The sequence below is a fragment of the Amblyomma americanum genome, chromosome 8 (genome assembly GCF_052857255.1).
Source record: "Amblyomma americanum isolate KBUSLIRL-KWMA chromosome 8, ASM5285725v1, whole genome shotgun sequence".
NCBI classification, from domain to species: domain Eukaryota; kingdom Metazoa; phylum Arthropoda; class Arachnida; order Ixodida; family Ixodidae; genus Amblyomma; species Amblyomma americanum.
In genome coordinates this window covers 17736272-17764158 of record NC_135504.1, presented here as the reverse complement: position 1 = coordinate 17764158, position 27887 = coordinate 17736272, and the positions used below count along the sequence as shown (strand labels likewise).

Genomic DNA, 27887 nt, shown 5'->3' with positions numbered 1-27887 from the left:
AACAGATTCAGTGTACCAGATGTGGACTATTTGCCAGGTGCGGAGCATTTCGTTGTGAGGCGGGTGTAGTAAAAAAAAAATGGCGGTGGCTTAACTTGGCTAACCCTGGAATTCAGCGAAAAGCAAGCACGCTTGCTAAGCGTCTCAGGCTCGTCCATGGCAGCTCCGCTACACGCTCGCGAGAGCCGTTCTATATACACCCGCACGACCTCGTGTCTATGACGTGGTATCTTCTCAAAAGTATTCGAAGCAGAGGTGAGTGTTGGTCGCCATCACCATGTGAGACTACGAATTAAAAGGCAAAGCTTCTAATAAGCCGTTTCATGCCTTATGTGATCAAAATGCACATCTTAATGAAACCAATGGAAATAAACACTTAAGCGACAAGCATAAATTCCTATGTCCAAAGTAGCATTCACTAGTTAGGCTTGTGCCAGCTCTCGATGTCCGCCGCATTAACGCCCAAATTGGTCGATCCGCTCCTCTTTCTGAGCTGGCAAAAAAAAAATGAAACTAAGTTTGGAGTGTCGTATAGGTCGGCCAATGAAAGCTCTGCACCGTTGCTAAGGTTACCGCCAGAGCGCAACTTATATCACTGATGCTGATGCGTCATAAGAAATACGTAACGGGACACATCGCTCTGTGCCCCGCGCAAAGATGAGTATGTTCTGCTGAGGCGAGAGATGATCCCCTATAGGCTGCAAGGTGGTCTGTATGGAAAGCCTTTCATCTCTGACATTTTTGTCACTGATCTCTCTTTTCCTTTTTTTTTTGCGTTTGCGGCCTGGTTAGCGGTTTTCTCCTGGCCGTAACCTTTTTGTTGGCGGGAAAATTTCTTTAGCCGGAAAAAAAAAATCCCTAATTTTCTTGCTCATTCTTAAAATTACCTGATACCTCGCCAAGTTCACATTTTTCTTTCCGGACCAATTATCAGCTGAATAATTCCGCGAAAACGCAACTCCTCGAATGAAACAGTCGTTGAGAACCAAAGTTGTCCGCGGCGGTCGAATTTCATATGGAGGCGAAATTCTAGAGGCCCGTGTACTGTGCGATGTCAGTGCACGTTAAAGAACCCCAGGTGGTCGAAATTTCCGGAGCCCTTCACTACGGCGTCCCTCATAGCCCGAGTCGCTTGGAGACGTCAAACCCTCATAAAAGCGCAAGCCATGCCATAAATTTGGTCTCTTGACTGTGCAGTGTCTTGCGATAGCCGACGTTAACCCTCAGTTGAATTTTTTTATCGTGCGCCTCTGCTCATCTCTCATGGACTCTACGTCCGTGTCACATCAACCATTAGAGCCTTCGTAAGAATGTTCGCAAGCTGCTTATATTGATACCGAAATGACTTAACCGAGCAAAGCATGAAGCTACAGCGAATTAGCTTTGCCGATATCAGTCGAGCTGCACGGAAAGCACTTTCTGAACATTGTATGCTGTGTCTGGTGGCGAAACGACGGCCACTCGTATAGCGTCAGAACAGTGCTACGTTCTGGCTTTCTCTGAAAAGCATTCGCAAAGTCAACAAGACCGTTTCTTCGAAGACGCTAGAAATTTCGCGAATATTCGCTTCAAGCGGGATATGGACTGGTGTGCGTCCTGATGCAAACTAAGAACAAACCAAGGTCCACGTTTACATCTTTCCGGTGTCATAGCTCTGTGTACGCTTTTCTCCTTAGGCACATCTTAAACGCTGGGATTTTATCCAAGACAGTCCAGAGCGACATTCGTCCCCAATTGCTCCGTCTGAAATGTAAACATCTTGTCAACTGTTTGCGTTCTGTTCCCTGCAAGCGGTAAGTGTTGTTCTAAGATCTGCATCCTATATTATTGGGTTACGATATGCAGTACACCGAACAAAACATCCTCTTACGTCCGATCCGAAATGCCATAATATTCGCCCGTCTTTGTAACGCGAGCGTTTTGTGGCACATCAAATCCTTTAAATACTTTCTTACGTTTCTAAAGTGCAGAAAAACCCTCGCTTGGATAATTTTATTCAAGCTATACAGGGTTTAGGATGTAATCCTTTGGAAAAGACATGCCACATGAAAATGGAAAAAGTTTGCAAAATAACGAAGTGGAAACGCCGTCTCTATTGGGCGTTCAGTAATTAGTGATAAACGTCTTGAATCTTAAGGAAAACGAAAGCGTGAATCTTTGATTCACATAGACGTGCACTGAAGAAACTTGGCAGCGTACTCTAGAATCGGCGCTTCCTTGTATTATTATGAACCACGGCCGCTGCCAAATAAAACACGAGAAAGACCGCATTGTTCTGAGAACTGACAGAGCTTCTACTTTGAAGGAGATAGGATATATGCCGCAACTTACATATTCACTTAGTTCATCAGGGTGCAAGGGTTTGGGAAGCCTTTCTTGATCCCTGAATGAATGGCGGCATATGTAGCCCGGTTTTGGAGAGTCAGGAATATCACCTTTAAATCTTGCAGGCTCAGCTTGGAAAAAGTGCGCGCAGTCATTATTGAGCTTCAAGGCTGCTGAAGACAGGGCTCAAGATCAAAAGTAGCGATTTAGAAAATGAAATGAGAGATAAATTCATGAACGGCGTGAGATTGACTAAAGTTCAGTGCAAGTACCTAAGTTTTGAAACAGAATACGAGGTTTGATGGCTATGACATACTACGCTGAAGCCGTTTAACGCAGAGCAGTTGCGTGAAGGAGGTGCTTTTGTTAAAAGCGAACAATACAAAAGATAGTACCGCATAATTGGAACTCGTAGTCAAAGCGGTAAGCAGGATCGATTTGCAGGTCCACGTAAAAGCAGCTGCGATATGAATGGATGAAGTCGGTCTACACAGAATAACGAATGTCGTTCTCGCTTTAACGCCATCCGGCGGAGAAAATCGGGCGTCGTTGACCGTGAGTAAAAAATCCACGAAAGATCCTCAGGGAAGCAACTTAGGAGCCAAGTAGGCCACCTAGGTCACGTGACCTTGCGGTGTCATCGCAACCTGCCCACCGGATTGCGAGGAAACTGCCCACCGTGGCAGGTGGCAGTTAAATTAATGAATGGTCGCTCGGGAAGAGCAATCTGGGTTGCACAAGCCCCGCTGGTGGCAGCACCTGTCATCCCACGGCAGTGGCTTATCGCCTAATCGCTGCACCACTGAGCCAGGAGAACTAAGAGGACTCCCAGGGATCTATGAACGTAAATTACAGAACGACGAATTCTGCATATACGGGGATCAACCCCAGCCGCCGCGGTGGCTGAGTGGTTATGGCGCTTGGCTGCTGGCTCGAAAGACGCGGGTTCGATCCTGGCCACGGCGGTGGAATTTCGATGGAGGCGAAATTCTTGAGGCCCGTGTACTGTGCGATGTCAGTGCACGTTGAAGAACCCCAGGTGGTCGAAATTTCCGGAGCCCTTCACTACGGCGTCCCTCATAGCCTGGGTCGCTTTGGGCCGTTAAAGCCATATAAACCATATAAACCAAACGAGGATTAAGCCGTTACGCTATCGCGTCATACGATCAAGGTGGAGTTGAGGTGTCCCCTCCAATGTTTTAGTACTGACGTTAGAAATGGCCTGCTAGTAGTATTCATCTACATTAAAGATGTTTGGAAAAAAGAAAAAGAAAAGGTATGCTTTCTCACTTTTACCTGTGGAGCAATAATAATAAGAATAATTGGTTTTTGGGGAAAGGAAACGGCGCAGTATCTGTCTCATATATCGTTGGACACCTGAACCGCGCCGTAAGGGAAGGGATAAAGGAGGGAGTGAAAGAAGAAAGGAAGAGAGAGAGGTGCCGTAGTGGAGGGCTCCGGAATAATTTCGACCACCTGGGGATCTTTAACGTGCACTGACATCGCACAGCACACGGGCGCCTTAGCGTTTTTCCTCCATAAAAACGCAGCCGCCGCGGTCGGGTGGAGCAATCGTTGGTTAAATGTTCGAGGCGCGCTCCCTTTCATATTGCTGCCGCCTGTGCTACGCTCTCGTTTCCCCAACGCATAACATGAGAGAGAGGAAGTGTGTGTAGGGACGCCGAAGCCAGAAGGTCATCGCAGCCCCGGCTACTGGAGTACAGTGTGCGATCTGTTTACAGGCAGGGCGACTGTGCCAGAATCCGCGTGCTCTGCGGCTTTGCTAGCGTGCTCTGGCCTGAGGCGCTGTGGGTGGCGATGACCGGGTTTGCCTACTTCGCCAACCACATGGTGCGAGTGCCGCTGCTAGAGTGAGTGAATCGGCACGTTGTCACTATTGATGTATATCCGCCTCACCTATATAAGCCACTCATTACTACAGGATAGTTTTAACTTCCTGTGCACGTAACGTAGTATGCTTTTCTTTCATTTTTCCCCCTTGTCACCTTGCTTCAGCTGCTGCTCCTACAGTTATTTATTTGAAATATCTTACATGCCCGTAGGGCATTGTGTAAGGGGGGTGGCAAAACATCAAGAACAAATTTAAAAGGGGACAAACAAAAACAAGGAAACAAGGCACTATACATGATCAGTAAAAACTTGAAACACCTCAATATAATACCGAACAGTTGACATAGGAACACGGAAATAGGAACGCATGATAAGTGAAAGTAAAGTTTACATCGGAACACCGAAATAAACAAAAACAAGTGACCCAGGGTACATCATACAAAAAATAAAATTAAAAAAGCACATGGCGCGTTTGCTAGTGTCAACAAAATTTGGAAACAGAAATACAAACAAAAAGAGAGAAAAAAGTAAACGAAATGCGTAACAGAAAACGTAAAAGAGATTGCATCAACATGTTAAGATGGCTTCAGTGAAATGTGCAAGGAGTTGGTGATGGAAGGTATCATAGTGATATCTTTGAAGTTTAGATATGACGCTTTATACTCTATTTTTGTTCAGTTTTCTGCGCCACATTGCACTTCAACAATTGAGAAGTATAGTTCAGTAAAAAAAGAATATGATTGCTAGTTCATTGCAGCTCTTTGTAGTTTCCGTTGTCCCTTATTTAGTCTCTCAACGCAATGGAAGAAAGGTGCAATTGATAGCATGGAATATGCACGCATATATTTATCGCAACCCCACGCAAGAGAAACTTGTCCGCTGAGGACTTAGGTGCAGAAATTCACACACTCAGAGAGATTCAGTGGTGCGGACAAGTTGGGTAATTTCAGGATATGTGTAGTTTCAAAGGTTCTTCTCTCGTCTTTAGTATTTTGCTTTATGCATAATACTTCACAGCTAAGTAGTGTTATACGAGCTTTGTTCCTCACCCTACCTCCAGTCGGGCCGCAAAAGGAAGGAAAAAAGCAGTCTGTTCTGGTTGCTTCCGTTGCTTAAACTGGGAAACAATAACTCCTGTAAAAGATACAACTCTGAGACATGCAAGCAGCAGAGAGCCGAGCTACCCAAGCGTTAGTTTGAGTGTATTAGTTTAAGTCAATATAATATATAAGCGCTCCCTGGCCAGCTTATTTACCTTTCAGTTATGGGATTATAACTTTTTAATCCCCCTCTGAGCAAAGCTATACGGCCTTTTTTATTTATTTTGGTGTGATTTAACGCGAAACTTGTGAACAAGCTCAGAAGTTCTCCTTCGTGGCCATTTGGCGACACTCATATGGATGCCTGTCAGCGATTTACCGTTTATCGTTTTTTTTGCGTGATTTTTGTGCATATGAAGTCTATCCTTTTATCTTTGTTCAGTGGGTGTCCGGTAGCAACTATATGGGGTGGACGTTATATCTGTGGCGTCGAAACTATTTACTTTCCCTCATGGGCTCGACCTTGATCTTCAAGGGCACTGATTGAAAACTTCGGGGGCCAGGAGACCAAGTCGCTGACAATGCTGTTCTTGGCGGCCTGCGTCGCCGAAGTGTGTTTCTCCGGCTTCCTGGAGTACGTGTCACTACGCTTCAGCGTTCAAGTCAAGGTGCTGACGGAAACAGCGCTATTTACTAAGGCAAGCTTCCCTTCAGCTTGAGCACTTTCTAGTGTTCTATCTAAAATATAATGACAAAGATTTCCGCGTACTATCTGTTAACTTTTTTCTTCCTTTTCTAAGTCTCCAGGACTTTGACAATGTAATTTTGCCGCTTTTGTTTGCTTCTTGTCCTTTTATTTCTCACTCCCCTCTGTAATTCCATGGCTCTTGAGGGATATACATTATTGAACTGCTCTCGATATCCCGATCGGCTGAAACTATTTGCAAGATCCTCCTGTGTGCAGGAGGACGGCAACCGTGAAGAAATTTCCGGTTTACAGAAAACTTCGCAACGCCGACAGCTTGAAGCTGCTAAGTGCATCGAAAATATTTTTGATTACTTCAATTGGGGATACTTATTTTGTGATCATGTTGTCAAGAACCACGTATTTATTGAATTTAAGTACGGGTATTCGTGCGTTTTTGTACAGCATCCGGATCACACAAAGACCATAACGCTAAGAGCGAAAGTGCTTCACCAGTAAGGACGATTTTATTTTCAGGTTTTTTAAAAATATATGTATTATACACATCACATGCCATGTCTGAAAATTAGTTGTATAGGCTGCACGGAAAGAGGGCGTTACAATTTCTATGAAACTTCTGTAATTCTCATCGCTAAATTACAAGCAAGTGGAACACACGCTAAACTCTGCGTGTACCTGCTCTAAAAAATACATATCCTTCGGGTTACGAAGAGCAGAGTTCTTCACTGCTCCTTACGGTCATGAAACTCCGGTCAAAGTTTGGCGTGGGGACAAAAGCGGCCGCTAGGGGCGCCGCCGCCGAGCGGCGATTGGTAGACCACGCCGGCGGCGTATGGTGTGTTTGCACAAGAAATGCTTGCTTCCATGCCGGTGATTTAACTTCGCCTTTCAGTATCTGGTGCGAAATTGAAGCAGAGGTCCTGTATCCGCTAAGGAGTCGCAAGCCTGGCCCGCTTGACGCTTCTATGAAGGAAGAGCACTGCTGGCAGTGCCATGGCTGGCTCTTACACTCTAAACACAACTACGCCTGTATTGGAGTAAAAGGCAAGTAAGCTGTCCTCTAGCCTATTCCCTTTTACGCGTATAAAAGGGACTGCTCTAGAGGACAGCTTACTTGCTTTTTACTCATTTCTCTTTAGAGCGTACATTTTATAGTCTGGCTGCTGCGTCGAAACTTACCATGCTTAATGAGCCATTGAAACATTGCTTTGGGGTACGCTCATTAACCGACAATATAAATGTGACCGCAAAGATGTGCGAGTAAAGCAAACGCCGCGTTAATGGACTGCGCTCATTGCATTTGTCCAGCGCTTATGTCCCTTGCCCTGCTTTTCTGGACAAAACAGCAGGTTTAACAACACGTTACGTAATACGGAGGTACGCAACGCTGAGCATCAGCCGGTGTGTGATTTTAATAGAGGGTTTAATGGACGGCTAAGTTTTTTCAACTGTAGCCATCGAGCGAGTCAACACGTCTTGCTGGCTGTTGCTATGTTTGGCACCACGGCGTTCACTTTTCGCAAGTACAGTGCATTCGATATCGCTCGCAATACTTGCGCAGCTGAGCGTACTATGACTTCGTCATGTATGGAGTTTATAAATGACGCACTTGGGCGGGCAATGCTTTGCCATTTTGCCGGCGTGGTAGCGCCGTTTGTAAAGTAACGATGTTAAGGGGCGTCGCCACTAACTGCCCCGATCCCGATCGATGAACGCCGTTCTGAATTGCGACGTGCTAAGTCACGCATTACCGCAACGTACCGCGGTATGACTTAACGTAGTGATGTAAATTATTTTTTAGGCTTACCGAAGTGAGTGTGCCGCGTTAGAACAGGTTGATCCTAGACACTGATGCCGACTTCAGTGAGGCCTTCATAGGGGAGCGGCTATGCGGGAATTCAGAAAACAGAGACCCCGTTGCAATCTGTATGACAGAAACGATGATTGTTATGCAGAAACTCGAGTACAGAGTCGATCACACTTGTCTAGAGCGCTTGGGCGGTGCCGTCCGGCGGAAAAAAAGCGAAATTCTAAATGTAAGTTTTGCTTGCACTGATAATACTTGCGCTGGAGAGCAGCCTAATAGACATGTGAAGCACACAGGCACCAGCATCTTACCCCGAGGAAAGCAGCTGCACTACAAGTGTGGTCGACTCTGTACGCCGCAGAGGTATGGGACCCCCCACACGAAAAAAGACATTGCACAGTTGAAAAAAGTTCTAAGACGTGCTGTCAGTTTCATCTACAACAAATACAGGAATTCTACTCTCCATCAGTCTTTGTGAAAACAAACAGAATAAAACCTCTCGGTACCCGAAGAAAGATAGCAAGCGTAGAAGTTTTGTACTCCTTGATTCAGGGAAAGTTCTTGGAATCTCGGCAACGCCTTAGTTTACACCATTGTTAACTCGCAAAACGCGAAACACACACACAGCAACGGCTTGATTCCTCACTTCTCAAAAACGAGCTCTCACAGTTTTTCATTTTTTTTTCCGCAAACAGTCTGTGAATGGAACCTGGTACCTGAACAGGTTTACACCTGTGAAAACTTTATAAAGGCGATTAACAATATTTTCTAACCACTGAGAGTGACATCCTGCCACTTGGATTTGAGACCATTTTAGAGGCGACGACAATGTATCTGAAGTGTTTTGTACGCACATGCATGAGTTTTGAACATGTATATTTATTTATGTAAACTGCTGTTACATTAAATGTAATATAAACATTCCATTTCTGTACTTTCGCCATTCCTGTTTGGACCAAAAAGGTCTGCAGTATCTTGTAATAAATCAATCAATAGATAAATAAGTAAATAAATAAATAAATAAATAAATAAATCATAGTCACGTATTTGCCGGTCACCGTCTTGAATGATCAATTTAATCAGATATACTACGAAGAGCACAAAAAATGGTGGTGGTTTAGCTCTGATTAAACCTGGAGTGACGCGATAGCTACAGCTGGCCGAGTGGAACTTGCTCAGTTCAATTGCAAAGTCGTTGTTGTTGTTGTTAAGTCTTTCGCCGCTCCGTTTCGCTGGGCGTTCCTTCTTCATCTTCGTCCCACTTGACACGGCGCATGCGCACAGCTGTGGCAGCTCGGTTTCGCCGGCGCGCCGCTCCGCCGGCAGCAGCAGCTGCTCCACACCACGTGACTGGTCACGTGACCAACCACGTGACGAACCACGTGATCAGCCACGGCGCCGCGCCGCCTGCAGCTGCTCCGCACCGCGTGACCAACCACGTGACAGCGTGGCGGCGCCGCCACGCTGAAGGCTCGAAATGCTACCGTAATGTAGCTATGGCTACAAAAGAAGCGCGAACATAGTAACTGTCAGTGGCGCGACATTTTGCCTCCTTTGGCTGAACTCTTTCACGTACAGTCGCACGTTCAGACTCGCCATGTATGTTGGCAACGAGGAGGCTCACCGTCACCCCACAGGTTTTGGCAGAGCGAAGACACCCGTGCCTCGAGTGTGCTACGAAGGAAGCGCGTGGATCACCACTGCGGACAAGAGAGACTATTGTCGCTGTTTCACGCATTACGAAGCATTGGTTTGGCGGGAAAGGAAATGGCGCCGTAACTGCCTCACATATCTCGGTGGACACCTCAACCGCGCCGTAAGGGAAGGGATAAAGGAGGGAGTGAAAGAAGAAAGGAAGAAAGAGCTGCCGTAGTGGAGGTGCTCCGGAGTAATTTCGACCACCTGGGGACCTTTAACGTGCACTCTCATCAGTTATCAATTCTCGCCTATAGAATATGTGGACACAGACCTGCGCGTGTTACCGGGCAACGCGTTTGAAATCAGCGTCTCGAGCGCGTGCTTCTTTTCTTCAGGTAAGAAAGTTTTAAGGCGAAAGCCTTCCTTGGCTCATGAGTGGCGTGGATGGAAGTTGTAACGGAAATTGCGGACGGAAAAGGTCCGCACGAACTGTCAATCTTAAGTTGTGTGGTAAATAAAACAATCATGTAATAGTTGATTAAGCAACGGTTTTTAACAACGCATATGAAATAAAAGAAAACAAAATTTCAAAAACAAAAAAGACAGATAAAAACAGACGGAAATAAAAATAAACAAACAAAAATATAAAAACAAACGATAACAAAAATTGCAGCCAATGCAGAAAATGAAAAACGAAGGGAGAAAGCGGACAGGGGAAGGTTCTCGCATTTACACTTTTAAGCAGTGTGCTGTGCGATGTCCGTGCACGTTAAAGATCCCCAGGTGGTCGAAATTATTCCGGAGCCCTCCACCACGGCACCTCTATCTTCCTTTCTTCAGGTTCTTTGGTTCAGGTGTCCAACGATATATGAGAGAGACACTGCGCCATGTCCTTTCCCCCAAAACCAATTATTATTATCACTCTTAAGCAGACAAGTGGAGTCCTGTAAGTTTTCAATAGTTGCGGTGACGTGGTGGCGACGCGAGCGCCCCCGCTAAGCCGCTGCTCCCAAACACTGGCAGAAGGCCGAAGTCGCTGCCATTCGGGGACGTAGGAGGTAATATGTAATACCAGGTATGCATTGTATTCACTCAGATCACGCGCATGAGCACCGGCGCTCTGTCCGAGGCTCCCGCCGGCTTCCTGGTCTCCCTGGTCGGCGTCGACTGCGAGCAGCTCAACCGCGCCTTCATCGACTTCTCCCAAGTTTTCAGCGGCCTGCTCTGCTTTCCCGTGGTGCTGTGGATGCTGGCGAAGCGAGTGGGCTCCCTGCCAGTGGCTGGATGCGTCGCCTGGCAGCTCACCTCGCTCGCACTCTTTGTGCCAGCCTCGAAAGTGCAGACATCTCTTTGGGCGAGTCCTTGCATTCCTTTCGTAGTCTTGGTCAACCATTTAGGGGAAACACCCCAAGGGTGGAGCAGATCTGTAAAAAGGGGGTAATTACTCTTTGGTATCCACCCAAGCGCAGCCATATGGCTACAAAGGAAAGCCATGCGACCTATTCAGAAACTTCGCAGTTAAAGAAAAATTCGTCCGGGTCCGGGGTTTGAACCAGGGACCACCGCTTCACAGGAGCAGTCGCTCTACCAAATGAGCTAACCGGGACGGATAGCCTATGGCAGGGCGAGATCCAATTGATCAGTAACTCGCTACTAATGCGCCGGTGAAGCGGTGGTCCTGGGTTCGAACCCCGAACCAGGAAGCTTTGTTTTTAAACGGAGAAGTTTCTGAGAAGGCTATATAGCTTCACTTTATAGCCGTATGGCTGCGCTTAGGTGGATGCCAATGAGTAATTACTCTCTTATTCCTTTCGTAGTTGTGCAGCCTCGGTAAATTCATTCCTTGCCATCATCATCATCACCACTATTACTATACATGGCATATCATTAGAGGCCCCATTCTCGACTAATGCCGGCGGCTGTCCGTTCGTCCGTGGCACGAGAAAACAGGTCCCCCACCAGCAACGGTGGGTCATGCTGATTGGTCGAGAGAGGTCACGTGACCTTGTGACACCACCACAATCTGTCCACTGTGGTAAGTGTCAACCTGATGACCGAGTTGTGATCAACTCGCCTACTGTGGGAAGGGGCAATAAAATTAATCATGTTCGAGAGAGTTCTCGTGATCTGCTCGGCGGGTTGTGAGCAATCTGCTCCGTGGCCGGTGGCAATTAAAATAATTCGATTACATTTATTACATTCAAAGTCTTTGAGCCTAACGACAACAGTAAAGTATAGAATGACCATTTCAGCATATGTGGGCTTGTAGGCAGAACCTGGGCGACAGTAAGGAGCACTTGCGTGTGAGGGATCTCTACTCTTGTCGCAGTGTATTCTTAAGGATAGGCTAAGATTCGTCGAAGTTTTTTCAACATCACACCACAATCATCATCATCATCATCATCATCATCATCATCACAGTACCACCACTACTACTACTATTACTAGTAGTACTAATACTACTACTACTACTACCACTACTACTACTATTACTGCTGCTGCTACCACCACCACCACCATCAGCACTGGCATCATGGTAATTATCATCATTAGCCCAATTATTCACAGGCAGTTGAGATCTCCACCTTGCAACACTCATTATTCCAGGTTAGCCGTACCCGCACCCACGCTATTCCACCAAATAGCTGAAATAACGCTACGGTTTTCCTTCATGACAACGATCGCGTGTCGTGTAGCTTTCATAGCATGCAATATCAAGGATCTACCTAAATTTGCTTGATTACCTAAGGTAGAGACTCCATTTTTATCAAGGACTTGTTCCTAATGACGAAAGGCGACTTCCGTAAGAATACTGGAAATAATGAGGAGCTCGTGAATAACAATTAAAACGTTTTAAACTGGGCTAGTAGCTTCTTCTGCACGGTGTTGCATCTTTGTGCTATTGAAGAACATGGCAAACGATGCAAAACACTGATCCGTAGACAAGCAGCTAAACACTCAGCTTCTTGAGGCACTTCACAGTGAAAGCAGGAATAAAAAAATCGCTTATAAAAGCTGGTATACAGTATCTACGGGCACTTCACGGGGAAAGCAAGAAAAATTAATCAATTTCATTTGTTCTTGTAACCCTAAGGGCTGTCAATGTTTTTTGAATAGGGCAAAGATGGAAGACCATGTAAATAACAACAAAAACAGTGAAATAAGAACTGTACGTTATCCCGCCTCCCATGAAGCGAAAAAAAGGCTGCGTGTATAATTCAGAAAATTCAAGCTACAGCGGAAAAAGCTACTGGTGAAGCGAAAACAAAAAACAGCAGGAACATGTGCACCCGACCAAGGCGGCTGCGTTTTTATGGAGGAAAAACGCTAAGGCGCCCGTGTGCTGTGCGATGTCAGTGCAAAGATCCCCAGGTGGTCGAAATTATTCCGGAGCCCTCCACTACGGCATTTCTTTCTTCCTTTCTTCTTTCACTCCCTCCTTTATCCCTTCCCTTACGGCGCGGTTCAGGTGTCCAACGATACATGAGACAGATACTGCGCCATTTCCTTTCCCCAAAAAAGCAATTAAGAAAAGAACACGTGCGCAAAGAGGAAATTATTTCTGCATTTCCTTTTGGTTTATGGTCACCAAAAAATGAGGGATAGGTGATTTTAATAATTGATTTTTGGGGAAAGGAAATGGCGCAGTATCTGTCACGTATATCGTTGGACACCTGAACCGCGCCGTAAGGGAAGGGATAAAGGAGGGAGTGACAGAAAGGAAGAAAGTGATGCCGTAGTGGAGGGCTCCGGAATAATTTCGACCACCCGGGGACCTTTAACGTGCACTGACATCGCTCAGCACACAGGCGCCTTAGCGTTTTTCCTCCATAAAAACGCAGCCGCCGCGGTCGGGTTCGAACCCGGGAACTCCGGATCAGTAGCCGAGCGCCCTAACCACTGAACCACCACGGTGAGTCATAGATGATGAACAGAAAAAGTAGGGAGGCTAACTGGGAGTGTGTGCCGGTCGGCTACCATGCACTAGGGGGAAAGGAAAGAGTGCATGTAAAATGCAAAAATTTGGTATCATAACATAACGTCAAGGATGCGGAAAAAAATGAAGAGGACACACACTCGGCGCAGCATCTTGTCGGACAAAGTCGTGCTCTTTACCTTGCCATGCCGTCTTTAAAAAATTCTGCACGCGACCATCGGCCGGAATTTCATATACGTATTATTCATTTTTTTTCAACGTATATCGGCTAACTGCCTTCAGCTTCTAAAACATTTTGTATCATAAACAAAAACGCCCTGCGGCGCTCATCCTTAAGCAGCTGTTATAGATTTACGTTATGTTCCGGACGGTCGTTCGCTTCTCTGCGAGCTTCGTGGCTGAGCAACAACTTTGAGTGCTTTTACTCCGCGGAGAATGTAAAAGTGAGTCGAAGCGCATCGAAATTTTTTGCCCCTCATAGTGCCAGTCTTCAACTTTTTCGGCGCGGAGTAAAGCAAAAGTGCAGGAACCACGTCGCGTACTAAAGCATTAAAGACGCTCTTCTTGTTTTGCCACATTCTCATTTGTGAACCATTTATCACGTATCCCAAATATAAGGCAATGCAGATATATCTAACACGGGTAGCAGTCTTTCAGTCGCAAATGTGAGCTTTGTGGAGAAGCAACAACTTAGCATGATTTTTATTCATTTAAAGTGTTTCTGTCCTTGGACCAACTTGCGGCGGCCAGCCATGTGAACGCGACCCGGTTATATCCTTCGTAAAAATAAGTACATTGTTTATAGATTGCCCAGATTCCGTCCCTTATGTTAACACTATGCGATTGTAAAGATTAATGCCTCACATGGCGGCTATGTTTGAGGAAAACAAAATGCTTATAATGAGTTCCCGCTGTGATGGAATGTCCTACTGTGGTCTTACACGTGTCTTTTCAACTGCCCACAGAAACGCGTCAACCGCCATCGAGACGAGCGGCTGAAGAAGATGGCTGACACGTTGTCTTGCATACGGCTCGTCAAGTTCTACGCCTGGGAAGATGCTGTCTTCAGAGAAGTGAGCCAGTCTCGCGGCAGAGAGGGGTTCTTCATCTTTCTCGCCAACCTGCTCGATGGGTTCATCGATTCAGTGCAGAACTCGTCCAGTTCCATCGTAAGAGAGCGATGTCATGCTTTGAGATGATTTGAGCGGCTTCTGTTGTCTTGGACTGCAAGAAAATGTTAAGTGCTGCAAGGAGATGATCCTTTAGGTTGATTTATCTAGCTAATGCGAGTGGAGGTGGTTGAAAGTGACATACGAATATCGCTATTTTGGAGTAGACTTTGCTACAACTTTATGGTTGGGAGGTTGAAGTTGTTGCAAGTTAATGGTTGTGTGAGCCTTGCGGATTCTTCCAGCGATTGCTGCAGCGTAGCGACACTTAAATGCTAAATAAGGTCCACAAATCAGGCACTTACCTAAGACCTGACTGATCTACATAGGTCTAAACAAAATCACCTACAACAGTCTATAGTCAACGCCTGCTGTCACCATCTGGAGTCCAGATCAAAGTCCTGGAGAAACTTTAAAAGAAGGCGTGAAGGGAGTCGAACAGCGTCTTCTTCGTCTTCCTACTCCAACTTCATGGTTCTCACTTGGGGTTCTTCAGTTTCCGCATGACCTACACCTAATACCGTTAACTTTATGACTCTCACGGCTACTGGTATTAAGTTTAGGTAGTGCGAAAACTGACGAGCCCAAGTTAAAGTATTCGCATTGACTGAAGATAACGGAGCTAATCAAATTTCAGATCAGTCTCCGCTTTCTGTATTCGATGCCGTGTCAAAACACTTAAGTAAAGTGATCAAAATGTGAGTGAGGGACTGTTCTTGATCTGAATCATAAACACTGCGTAGGAAACTAGACGAAGAAGAGAGGACAGTATAAGCGCATAGCGCAGGTCACCCTTGGTGATGTTTTTTCTCAGTTTGGTGCTTTTCTCTATTACTGTTGATGACTACCGCCTTTGAGGCCACTGCAATGATAGCAAGCGAATGAATGCATTTCGGTAGTCTGTGGACTAACATGTTGAGAGACATCCAGTTTTTACACAACTATCGAAAGTGAATGCACCTGTTCTTTTTTCTTTTTCAGATGACTATAATACTCTTCGGAACATTTACAGCCGTTAATCAACCAATGACACTGACTGCAGCGCGGTCATTTTCTGCCCTGTACATGCTTTCGATCATGGACATAGTAGCTGTGAACATGGCGACCGTGATTCGGTCGCGAAGCATAGTAAGTATTAGTGCAGGGGTGTGTTGTCATGCCGGGGGGCTTTTTTGCTGAAAATGGCAATCAAAACAACCTAGACATTTACTGACACAACTGGTGTGATGCTCGGATTGGAATTCTAATACATTCTCCCCCCCCCTCCTCCTCCCCTGAAAATAAAAAGAAACTTCGAGGAGACTTAACGTGCCTTTCTGTGCCATGATTTATGCTTTTCGTGGTTGCTCCTGAGACATTTGTCAGCACTCAACCGGTTTGGTTCTAGCACAACAAGCCGAGCCAAGAACTGGTTCTAACCAATTTTTCCGCCTTTCTTGCTTCTCTTTCCTCTTATCTATTTCTTCTCTTTCTTGCTTCTCTTCTTTCTTCCTGGTCCAGGCTGTAATGGTGTCACAAAATCACTGGACCTCTCAATCCGGGGGCGGCCGGTTGGCGGTCGCGTTTCGATAGAGGCGAAATGCAAAAGGCGTCCGCGTGCTGCGCGATGTCAGTGCATGTTAAAGATTCGCAGATGGTGTAAATAATTTCAGAGCCGTCCACTACGGCACCTTCTTCTCTCCTTTCACTTCTACCCTTTCCTCAGGGTGCAGTTGAGGTGTCCACTGGGAAGTGAGGCGCTTACTGAGCCATTTAATTTCCTCAGCAAAAAACAGTAATGACGTCACAATGTCACTGGGCCTCTCAATTCATTGGGCCGGTTGCACCTGCCACGGTGGGCAGGTTGTGTGGGCAACACAAAGGCACGTGACCTCTGTCGACCAATAAGAAAATTTCGTGACCCACGCCGACATTTTTGTTTAACGTGGACTCTGATGCGATCGTATTAAAAAAAGAAATTAATCAATGACGCCAACAATGACTCTTCTAGCACTGTTAGCATGTGCCTGGAACCAAGATACCTGCAATAAGGCTCTTCTGCTTTTATACCTGTAATTGAGGATGAAAGCTCCCGAACTCTTCGGCTAACAGGCGGTATCTTCGTAGTTTGTTCTCTTAGCATTGCCAATGGTGGCCAACTAGGACATTCAGCTCACCAATGCTAAGTGAGATATCGCACTTGACGAAGAAATTTTCCCCGTGGTTATGTCTACTGAGATGGGGAAATTGTTTCCGCGAGCGAATAAATAGAAGCGTTTATATTAAAGGTGTAATAATATAGCTTTCGACAAAAAAAAAGATCGTCTTTCTGGAGTGATACTGAAAGACAAATTTTTAATTGAGAAAGCTCCTTATAATCCTTAGTATGCTTGTACTTACCGGGGCTTCTAGGTATCGCAAGGCTTGCGGAGAATGGCGAAGACTCTCACCGCCGAAGAAGATACTATAGCCAAAGCTGGAAATGAAGAGAACATTGTGGATAGGGGTGAGTATGGGTCTTTTTTATCTTTACTGAATTTGAAAGCCACTTATGGTTATGAGCCAAAAAAGCCACAAATCTAATGTGCTTCTGTTAGGTGTGCTCAACTGCAGTCTAGAGGTTATTTTCTTACAACAAATCATGTTTTATTTTCCTTACAGCCCGTTGCGAGAGGGCACACTGAACAGTTTTCTTACTGGCATTTTCTCAGTGGCGTTTCCTGATTTTGAGTATGTTCAACTACTCTCTAGGAGCCTTGACAGGGTTTGGGGCACACACATTGACCGTTCAAAAATTTGAGGACGGAAAAGTGCAATAACTGCAGTACGTCAGTATCTACTGGGAACCAATTACCTTACCTTATCGCCTAACTCATTACGAGCTCAGAATGTTGCTACGGTAGTTACGTTTTAAGCAATGGGAGTTGCGCAGTGCCTCTGAACAGCACTCTTACCCTTTGCGCTTCTCTCTTTTTTAAAAATAGAAACGTGCAGTAAAGGTTCACACGCCAAGCATCATCTTGCAAGGCTAAATTGTACCATCACTTAAGCCTAAGTCCGCGTTTGGGCCCAGCGCCAAAGTCCAAGAAAGAAAAAGACTGCTTCTTTCACGTATTGTGTGAGCCGTTAATTTTACTAACGACTTTTCCTGGCTAACTGCAGGTGCGGTCGTAATGAAGAACTGCTCATACGCCTGGACAGGAGAGGAGAAAGGAAATCGGCCAACTCCGCAAGGGCAGCAAATAGCGCTCCGTGACGTCACTTTTGACGTCACACCCGGTTCCCTCGTGGGTGTCGTGGGGCTCGTTGGAGGCGGCAAGTCGGCACTGTTGTCGGCGATTCTCGGAGAGTCGCGACGCATTGACGGAACTGCACACGTTGGCGTAAGTTAGAGAGGACAGCCGTCCCATTTACTCGGTGGATCCTAAGACAAGTTTGGTAGCGCCAGACCGTGCTGGCGGTGTTTAGGCAAGAGGACTTCTCTAGCATAGGCTACAAGTCCTCTCCCTACGACTTAGAAAAGTCTTCGCTCCGAAACTTTGATGCACGACTGATGCGCCATTCTGTTTATTTATATCTTTATCCCTCTTAATTTTATCTTTGTGCCGACGCGGTGGCTCAGTGGTTATGCCGCTCGGTTGCTGACCGGAAAGACGCGGGTTCGATACCGGCCGCCGCGGTCGAATTTCGATGGAGGTGAAATTCTGGAGGCCCGTGTACTGTGCGACGTTAATGCACGTTAAATAACCCCAGGTGGTCGAAATTTCCGTAGCCCTTCACTAAGGCGTCCCTCATAGCCTGATTCACTTTGGGACGTTAAAGCCCCATAGGCCAAACCAAATCAATTTTAGCTTTGTGGTAGCTGATGAATCTAGAGGCAATTTACAGATGTAAGCTTATGTCGTGCATGTTGAAGCTTCTAGACTGTGAGTGGAGTGGAGTTGTGTGAAGTTGCGTGCTTTATAAAAAGCTGTATCGAAAGTCAGAGGGGTTGCAGTTTTCTTGTGCAGAAAAGTCAGAACGCTGTTTCCATTGCATCAGGAGTTCCAAGGATATGCACAACATGATTCTTTCGCTGGTGCTTTGGTCTGTGGCCGTGTGTCTTTATGTGCAAGAATTCCGCCGTTATTCTGGCATCATAACATGAAGCGAGTTAAGTCGGGCTGGTTGGTTCACAGTCTCAGAAGACAGGAAATGGCGCATGAACAGGGACGCACCAAGAACGGGACAGACAACTATGGCGTACGTTTGTTGGACAGATGGCTTCCTTATGAAAATGGTCAATAGACAGTCTATAGACTATGAATAGACAAAAATAAATATATGTAGGAATGCAACAGAGTCTACGGGAAGTCTTTAGACTGTCTATAGGATTTGTATTGCATATAGACTGTTCTCTAGGGTTTGTCTATAGAATGTCTACAGACTTTACAGAGACTAGTATATGGACAGTCTATAGACTGTCTAAAATTTTGTAAGGGATTTCAGCTTCTTCGTGCATCTGCCGTCTACAACTGCAGTTTCCCCACTCTTTTTAAATCATATAATTTGTTCGACACCATCACGCGCAGGGTAAACTGGCATACTTGCCACAGACAGCATGCATCTTTAACATGTCCATCCGGGACAACGTACTCTTCGGGAAGGCCATGGACCGGATTCTGTACAGCCACGTCCTGGAAGCCTGCGAACTCTCCAGAGACCTTGAACTTCTCCCCGCGGGTGACCTCACCGAAGTGGGCGAGAAAGTACGTAACACCCAAGAGTCACCATCGTGATCATAATAATTGTCACCACAATCACCGTTATATTTGAGTCCTGTTTAAGGTAATGGCCTCTCACAGTGGCATCCAGTAATTTTTTTTCATCGCCAGTTTGGTCGGAATCGTGGCCACAGTATTCCAGCCAATTTCGAAAGCTTATCAATGCATCTAAATATTGCAATTAATATATGAAATGCTTAGGGGAATCCCCCCTAGGTGCAGTAGATTTGTAATAAGATTTGTGGTATTTTTAAACTGCGAAGTTTCTGAGAAAGCTGTAGAGAGTTCCTATGTAACCTTAGGGCTGCCTTTGGGTGGATGCCAATGAGTAATTACTTCCTTATTACTCCAGTCAATAGCGGTTTACTTTTCTGAGCATCCACACTGACGCACTAATGGTCCACTACTGTATGCATTATATATGCGCTGCCTACGTTTATTTTGGCTTTAAATTTCAAGTAAAATATCCTCAATCCGCTTTTACTTTTCAGACAATGCTACTTTCTTTCTGTCGCTTAATGCTAGGCTTGTAAATTTTGCTGATTCTTGTCATTTAACACGGCGTAATTGCGAAACACGGATGTGCTATGTGCCGTTCTATATAATTGACCAGTCGTGTTTTTGTTCCCTTGAAACTCGGGCGTGTAGGGTGAAACTCTGAGCGGAGGGCAGAAGCAGCGGGTGGCACTGGCGAGAGCTGTGTATAGCGACAGCGACGTGTACCTCATGGACGACACCCTGAGCGCTTTGGACGTGCACGTAGCATCGAAGGTATTCTCACGGGTCATCGGGAGGAAGGGACTGCTTAAGCACAAGGTACGAAAACCTTGGCACGATACGCTATTGAGTGGTGGCGGCCAGATATGAACACGGTGTCACCAAATAATTGAATTGACTGAAGTATCAGCAATAGCGGCGAATGTGTAATTAAGAAGACTAATTAGTCTTGCAGGGATTCTCCGGGTACGCTCATAGACGTGAACAATTTTAGGGTTTAGTACAGCGAAGGAATTGCAGCACTTGTTACGTAGACAAGTAATTATCTGGTCAATTCAAATGACTTAATTTTCATCTTAGGGCTTACAAACGTTCCAGCTTCTTAAAGGCCCTCAACATCATGAAGAACACGCTTGTTATTAAACTGTCGCGTTGTGTTCATATGGGATGTTGCCTGGTTTAGGAAAAAACATGTTAAAGGTGTACGGCCGGCTAAAACTTCCGCCTTGCTTGCACTGAAATTTCGCGTTCATCTAGAATTTGCTGGTCGTATTCTCCTATGGTATCACGTATGAAGAAGTACGAGATTTTTTAAATAGAATTCTAGAGCGACTTCTTATACTGTCCGCCAAACCCTTAGAATAAATTTGAACTGCCGAATCAGCGGTGAGGATGCATACCATCGGGAAACAAAGCGGCGGAAAACTTTTAGGTACTAGCATCGCACCTCTAACAACCGCTGATCTAGCTACATCTTTGTTCGAGAAGCTTGATGTCCTTGGTACTGCACCGGTATTGACGAAGCTGTCAACAACGTCCTAATGCGATTGTCGGCGTAGAAACGGACAGCAGTCGCACTTGAAACTGCTAAAAAACAGGAAGCACAACAAAATGCCACTTCTGTGCCAAACTTGAGGGAAAGCGAGAGAGTACTATATTCGGAAAAAGATTTGAACCTTGTCTTTCAAATTGGCAGCGCCTTCATATATTCACTGATTTATGTTTCTAAGACTGTTTCTCAAACTCCCAGCTGCGGTGAGATTTTTCCTTGTTTGCTGCTCAGAGCCCCTCTCCAGCGGTATGGACAGTCCTGCGCGCCTTCCACATACACAAAAAAAGACGTCTATGCTTCCTGCCTGTTGCATCAAGCAGTAATGGAATGCATGCAGAAAACCGCAATGGAAAAAGTCCCTCCATTTTTGAAGCGAACAGCTTCACTACGCTAGGTAAGACAGTCTTCGGGTGGACAGCACAACGGCCTTCAGCCCAAGCAAGGATAGCCGTGTATGACCATATGTGTTACAGTTATGGTGCCGAACCCGTGACTTTATTTGACCTTTGAATTGGGTTTATTTGACCTTTGACTTTGGGTGACTTATGGGTTGACCTTTGACCTTAAGAATATCCGACGGGGTGATGTGAAGCCATGTGGTGAGTAACTTTCTGTGCAGAAGCTTTTCGCTTAATTCCAGGGTTAGACAAGTTAGGCCACTGCCATTTTTTTTTGTTTTTGTCGACAAGAGAAGGCTACAAATTCTTTCATTCGTCTCGCTCCACAGACTAGGATTGTGGTTTGCAACCAAGGCGTGTTCTTAAAACACGTAGACAAGCTACTCCTGGTGTGGGAAAAGCGAGTGATTCCCTTCGAGACTCTGCCCCAGCTTATCGCGGATCCCAGGGCTCCGAGGTCACTGTTGTTTGGAAGCAGGCCAGACCCACCAGACGCCAAGAGACGTGACAGTGGGTGAGTAGATCTTTTATGTATGTAAATACTTGCGATGGGTTCCGCATTAAGTTTGGTAGGGAAAGTGTTGGCTGCGCAAGAGTTACTTCGTTGAGAATTACGAAGGTTCTCGAAAAGAGAATGATGTGGCTCCCAGTGGTCGTTAAACATGGTGGCAGAGACGACTTGGCTGTGCAGCGGTGGCACAAAATTCGTGCTCCCCCGCGGCCAATTTTGTAAGTTTCCCCTTGTTGTTGCAACCAGATTCCTTGAACGAGCGCAATCGGGGGACGTACGACAGCTGTTCTCGATAGAAATGACAGGCTTTCGCGTAAGCTTTGCCACCATGTAAGGATAAAGGCATGCAACGTCGTAAAAAAAAGACAAAGGAAAAAAAAAAACACTACCTAAGCAAATTGCTTGGGGAAGTCCATGCATGCGGGCTTGAGTGTTGTCAGCCGTGAAGTGGTCCACTAGCAAGCCTGTGGCCGCTGCCAGAAATGCCGACCACGCTAACGCGCGCATATTTTTTAACTCCTGCCTTTGTTCCTGTTCTGTAATTATTACTCGCGCAATGATTACAACCTTGTTATGTCTTTTCCAGATTCTATTTGCTATGCAGTAGCTCTTCCTCAGTTATTGCCCCCTTTGTAATCTCCGACCATGTTCTAATTGTTTGCTGCTCAGAATCGTACTGTCCTATGTTACTCGCTCTGGTGTAAAGTTGTCTTGCTGTCAACCCTTTACCGCTCACACCTCCTGTCAGAGGCTAATTAGGCATGGCGATACGCCGGTCAGTTGTCCGAACTTTCCTTACTGCAGGCGAGGTGGAATCGTTAGTCGCTTTACTCCGTCAAAACATCAGAGTAGCGTATTGGCGTGCAGATTGACCCGATAAACTGCCAAAACCATTGGCGCCAACTCACCATCTTGGCCATTATATTTTCACAAATGATCCTGATGATAACGATTGGCTAACGTTGCCTTCAAGAAAGATCGTAACGCTTAGTGTACCAAGGCGTTCTTGTACTACAGTTTACTTCATTGCGTTTAGGGTTGACTATGGGAAGCAGTGTAACGAATGGGCCACTAGATACCATTAGGTGCCAGTAGGTAGTGCAGAACGGAAGGTAGCGCTCATTTTTACGAAAGTGACCAATACGTGCCTGCCATTCTGGTCGAATCACTCGACGAACCGTGTGGGCCTCTCAGGAAACAACAGTTCTGAGGAAACGAGATTTACCAGTTCTAGAGCATATATGTGGCGATCTGTTTATCTGAGTAACTTCACAGCTCACGGAAAGCGGTTCAAATGCAAGCACTAGATCATTCACCACTGATTCATAATTTTTAAAAGACTTAAGGCTCCCGTATGAACATTACATAACGGGGGAGGACAAAAGAGTGGCAGGCGGTCATACGTACATATGAAAGGACAACTAAAAACAGAACTGAGCAAAACAAATGGAAGTGGCTCAAATTAAAATACTCAAGCAAGGACATATTGTGATAGAGAAAAAAATGCACAGCAAGACAGACTACAGCAGTACAATCAGTACAGTAAAACACGTCGATGGGATTGCAGTAGATAGTAACTGATGCAGGGTGCAGAAAGAAAAAAATAATGATTCGCGAGTGCGAAATCAAATGAGCAGCGTCAGGTATGTTGTTTTCATCTATGCTTTCGACAAATTTGGATGCCAACGTGTACATCATGAAACGACGATTTGTTTGATACCACTCCCATCCCTCTGAACTACTGTTTCGCCCGCCACGGTTCTCCGAAGGTCGCCCTCCATTAGGGTTTCGAGTACCAAAGGTCATCGGTACTAATCCATGCAACCGTTCTAATATCGAGCGAAGTTGTGAAGAAAAAAGGGCTGGCTCACAGGGCAGCCAGGCAATATCTGACGTCTTTGATGGTGTCCGATTCGCGCAAATGTCGCGCTACTATTCCATAGCAGAGACAAGTATGCGTAAGTATTGGCTTAATTCAGCGTATTTTATAGCATGCCACTGTACTTGCCGTAGCTGGACTTTAATCCGGTCGGCCATGACTGCGAAGAGAAGTATTAAAGAACAATGCAACGGGGTGCAGGTCAATCGGCACCCTTAGTTAGTTTCCAAGCTCTTTTTATTCTCGCTAGTCTTAACAAGAACGTATTTCTTTCGTTTCCAGGTTTCATGAGCTGAACGACGAGGATGTCTCCTTCGCAAAGCTTACGAGTGACGAAACTCGGGACAAAGATTTAGTAGGTATAACAAGATCTTGCTTCTTTTGAGAGGTGGTTAGCAAGCCAGGCGGTTCATGTGGGCTACCTCTTAGGTTTGACACCGAAAGTTCGGGAGAAACTTAAGCTCCTGCTTAAGGCTATGACGCGATAGCTTTGTAGCGAGAATCACGATTGCGTGATGTAACTAAAAGCACGAGTGAAGCGCAGATCTAAAACATGAAATTATATTGCTCATAAAATGGTGAATCGAACACAAATATTGTGGGAAAATCACAGGCTGTGGCTGAGTGCGAAGGTGCCAGGAGGGATAACTGATTCGTTTAGTCAAGGTCACTGCGCACGCTTGGCAAGAACACGGACGGCAGCTAGCAGCGGCTCTGTCTCGTCCTCCACTTCGTTGCCGCCGGCGACGGCGCTGGCTTTGGTGCAGCGGCGTTCCGCGGCACGTTTTAGTTCTGGCGCCTGCCGAATGCCGGCGCCACTATACCAATAAGTTGCGCTGCGCTGCCAAACCAGGCGACCAATCAGTGATTTTTCGCTCGCGGATTTTTTGCTCCGGTCAACGCCGACGGCGCAGCTGTTTTGTGCGTCACGGCACCTTTAAGCTATTGATTAAAAATGAGATCTAATTTTTCTGCACTGCGCAAACGAACAGTTTTATGCCGTTCGCTCATTCCATTGTGTACGTTCATAGCCAGAAGAATCTATGGAGAAACCAATCTAAGCACGTGTGCGGTCCAACACGCCTAGTGTTAAAACGTTACATCGCCCATTATTTTGCTCCAAATTACGGATTGCCTTTGCGTTTGTGGTATTTAACGGCGTCGTTTACACAGTGTCATCATTTCTAAGAACACCGGCACTCCCCGCGAACTGTCATTTGAACATATTAAATATATATCCAGGAGGAACAGCCCGTATACCTCTTAAATTTGGGTTCAGGGAAGGCTCCAAACAAAGGCAACTGAAAGAGAGAGTACGTTTTTTTTTTCTGGGAAGCTAGGCTCGGTCTGCTCATTCTCCTGGCCAGCAGGAGCGACCTATTGTGTAGGGCTGCGTACGGATATACCATGGGACCTAAGTGAGTTGAACCCGGTTAATTCGATCTTCCGCTTTGTTAGAACTAGCGCTTTGGTCGCGTTAACGTCATGTGTATTGAGAGGGAACTCCTTCTGGCTGCCCTTAATTGGACTTCCGCATAATTTGAAAAATTAATCACCTTACTTTATGTTCTAGTCATCGATGGGCCGCTGTGTCCTTTCATCTTTTTCAGGGTACAATGAAGCTCCTCCGAAATCTGGTTGTGATGTCGGGCGCCTTCCTGCCTTTGGCTCTGATCAGCATCGTGGCTCGTGCCGTGGCTGTGGCACTGTTCCTCTGCTGGATCAAGATGTGGACCGACGCGGGCGCAACGGCTGACAATGGAGGCCACTCCAACTCCACCTGGGTCACGGTTCTCGCCGTCCTCTGCCTCTGCGACTGTAAGCTTACGACTCAAATAATTAGTTTGTGCTGTAACGTCCCGGCTACTCCCTCAGTCACTGTGACGACATCGAGGCCCCCTTACCCAAAGAGGACGTCACCTAAAACACCAAAGTGGGCCTCAGACTAACGTGGGCCGTGGAATGACATGACCTCGCGTTACGACGACTGCGGTGGTCTTTGCCCAGCACGAGATCCCCAATCAACATACAGCTGTAAAAAGGCTTATGCTTCGTTTTAAAATTTCTCGTTCCCGTCACTACCTTCCAGCACAACTAAGACGACTTTAAGACGTCGACCACATAAGCCTAAACCGCTGAGTACCACAGCCACCCCTTGCAAAAACTGTCATGTCCAAGCGTCCATCGGTCCTCTAGAGACGCACACATCCTGTTTAAAGTTTCTTCTACACTGACATCCGTAGCCATGCTGAACATCTTACTGGTATAGCCATCTAGTGCTCACTTCCGTCGATGTGAAGTTGCTTTGACGATAAATTGAACAATGCTTGTCAAAGGGGTAGCTTGCGCGCCATCTTGAGGAACAGTTCATTAAGAAAACAACAGAAAAAGGGGCTTGCGATCTGTCCACTGTCGCGCTCAAAAAGAGGAGATTAAGAGTAAATGCGATCAGTCTATAAATCTTCAGCCCATCCCCTTTTTTCTTGTTAGCTTAGTTTCAATACACAGAGGGTATTGTTTGGAGTCTGTGTGTTGAAAAGTGATGACTTCATGGCTTCTTTCAACGTAATCTGATTGTTATCGTAGTAATAGTTTCGAGGTAAAGTGAGATCCTTCGACAATACGTGGAAGATGGTGAAAGACATGGGCTCAAATTACCTCTCACATATCTTTACTCATCGTTTGCTTTGACTGCGCGCAATATTTCTGTGCAATGTTCCCAACGAAAGAAACGTTTCATTCGGTGCGCATTACATGCTGAATTTAGCGCTAGCACTGGCAAATATATTTCTACAGAAAAACGTTCTACTCAGTGACGACGACAACGTGTCTGGGTCAACGAAAGCGTGTTTGGGTCAGTGTGACACTTTGAGCAAACCTTCGAGCGCCTTTCAAAACACATATGCCTCGGCACGATGGAAACTATGCTGACAGCAACCGCTCTACCATTGTCGCGTTCTGTTCCTTGAGCAATGCAAATCGTTTATATACTGAAGAATAAAATTGGTTTTTTGGGGTAAGGAAATGGCGCAGTATCTGTCTCGCATCTCGGCGGACACCTGAACCCCGCGTAAGGGAAGGGATAAAGAAGGGAGTGAGAGAAGAAAGGAAGAAAGAGGGGCCGTAGTGGAGGTCTCCGGAATAATTTCGACCACCTGGGGATCTTTAACGTGCACCGACATCACACAGTACATGTGTGCCTTTGCGTTTCGCCTCCATCGAAACGCTGTCGCCGCGGTCGGGCTCGAACCCGGCTACAACTTTCACCAACTGCGGATCTGGCTTCGTTCGCAGTGCTGTTCGGCTCGCTAGGTGGTTTCTTGCTGGCGGCGGCGTGTCGACGCCTCTCGGCTCGGCTGCACGGCGCCATGCTTGGACGTGTGCTGCACAGCGCAGTGTCTTTCTTCGAGGCGACCCCTCGCGGTCGACTACTGAACCGCTTCTCAGCCGATCTGAACACGGTCGACTGCCAGTTGTACATGACGACCAAAGAAGTGGTGCAGACCATCACGGTGGTGCTCGCCAGGCTTGCCGTGGTGGGGACGCAGGCGCCGCCTGCCTGCATCCTAGGCGTTCTTGCTGCCGTCGTGTATATAGCAGTATTGGTGAGTGAGCCGCTGAAAATCTCTCTACTCCATTAAATTTCCTTTCCTCTCCTTTCAGCTTCTTTGCTTCGTTTGGCCATCTTACAGTTTCTTGCACCTTACTGGCAAGCATTAAGTGGGAGCCAGGCCCACATTTTCAGACAATTCTTTTAGCCTTTTAGCATTGCTTGTAGGGACTAGCTACGTCACTGTTGGCGGCTAAACACAAAACGTCAATCACCTGCGCCTTGGTTTGCGCTGAACAAGGGCTACGAGGCAAAGAAAATGGGCCACACAAAAATATGATACAAAATGCTGACCTAGGTTTCTTCTCGCTATCGATTTATCTCCTTGATACGTTCTTCCCCCTGCATGCCCTAATGCAAAAGTACCTGCTCCGATGTCAACCGCCTTGGGGTCAACCCCCAGAACTAGATGTTTGAACTTAGTGGTTTCAAAATCGTACTTTAGTGCAGCTCGTCCCAGAGCCCGGAGTGAAGTTATATCATCGGTTCCCTTCATTAAAATAATGTGCTGATCACGGAAGGGTTCCAGAGCTCCTTTATCAGATCATCAGATCGATATAGCTATTAGAAGTGTCGCACATGCGTCCGGGTGGTGATAATCGTCACATAGCCATTAATTCTTACCTGTACTGATTTCTTTGGATCAACTACCAATTTTGTTTTTCCCTACCTAAACTAGCATCTTTTCCGTTTGCACCAGCCATCTAATCGTATTTTACTAGCTT

General features: G+C 46.1%; 1 protein-coding gene across 1 annotated transcript in view; it reads left to right on the top strand.

The window, feature by feature from the left end:
- The first annotated feature begins 1681 nt into the window (after positions 1–1681).
- Positions 1682–27887, top strand: part of LOC144101002 (multidrug resistance protein mrp-7-like) — a 38432-nt gene continuing 12226 nt past the window's right edge. Inside the window, exons 1-14 of the mRNA XM_077633978.1 lie at positions 1682–1793; positions 4068–4196; positions 5752–5914; positions 10464–10721; positions 14270–14473; positions 15455–15601; positions 16865–16958; positions 17615–17835; positions 19024–19200; positions 19864–20031; positions 21492–21676; positions 23835–23907; positions 25163–25370; positions 26847–27157. Coding sequence (XP_077490104.1) covers positions 4144–4196; positions 5752–5914; positions 10464–10721; positions 14270–14473; positions 15455–15601; positions 16865–16958; positions 17615–17835; positions 19024–19200; positions 19864–20031; positions 21492–21676; positions 23835–23907; positions 25163–25370; positions 26847–27157 — 2262 coding nt within the window. The 5' untranslated portion in view covers positions 1682–1793; positions 4068–4143. The remainder of the gene's footprint in view (positions 1794–4067; positions 4197–5751; positions 5915–10463; positions 10722–14269; positions 14474–15454; positions 15602–16864; positions 16959–17614; positions 17836–19023; positions 19201–19863; positions 20032–21491; positions 21677–23834; positions 23908–25162; positions 25371–26846; positions 27158–27887) is intronic.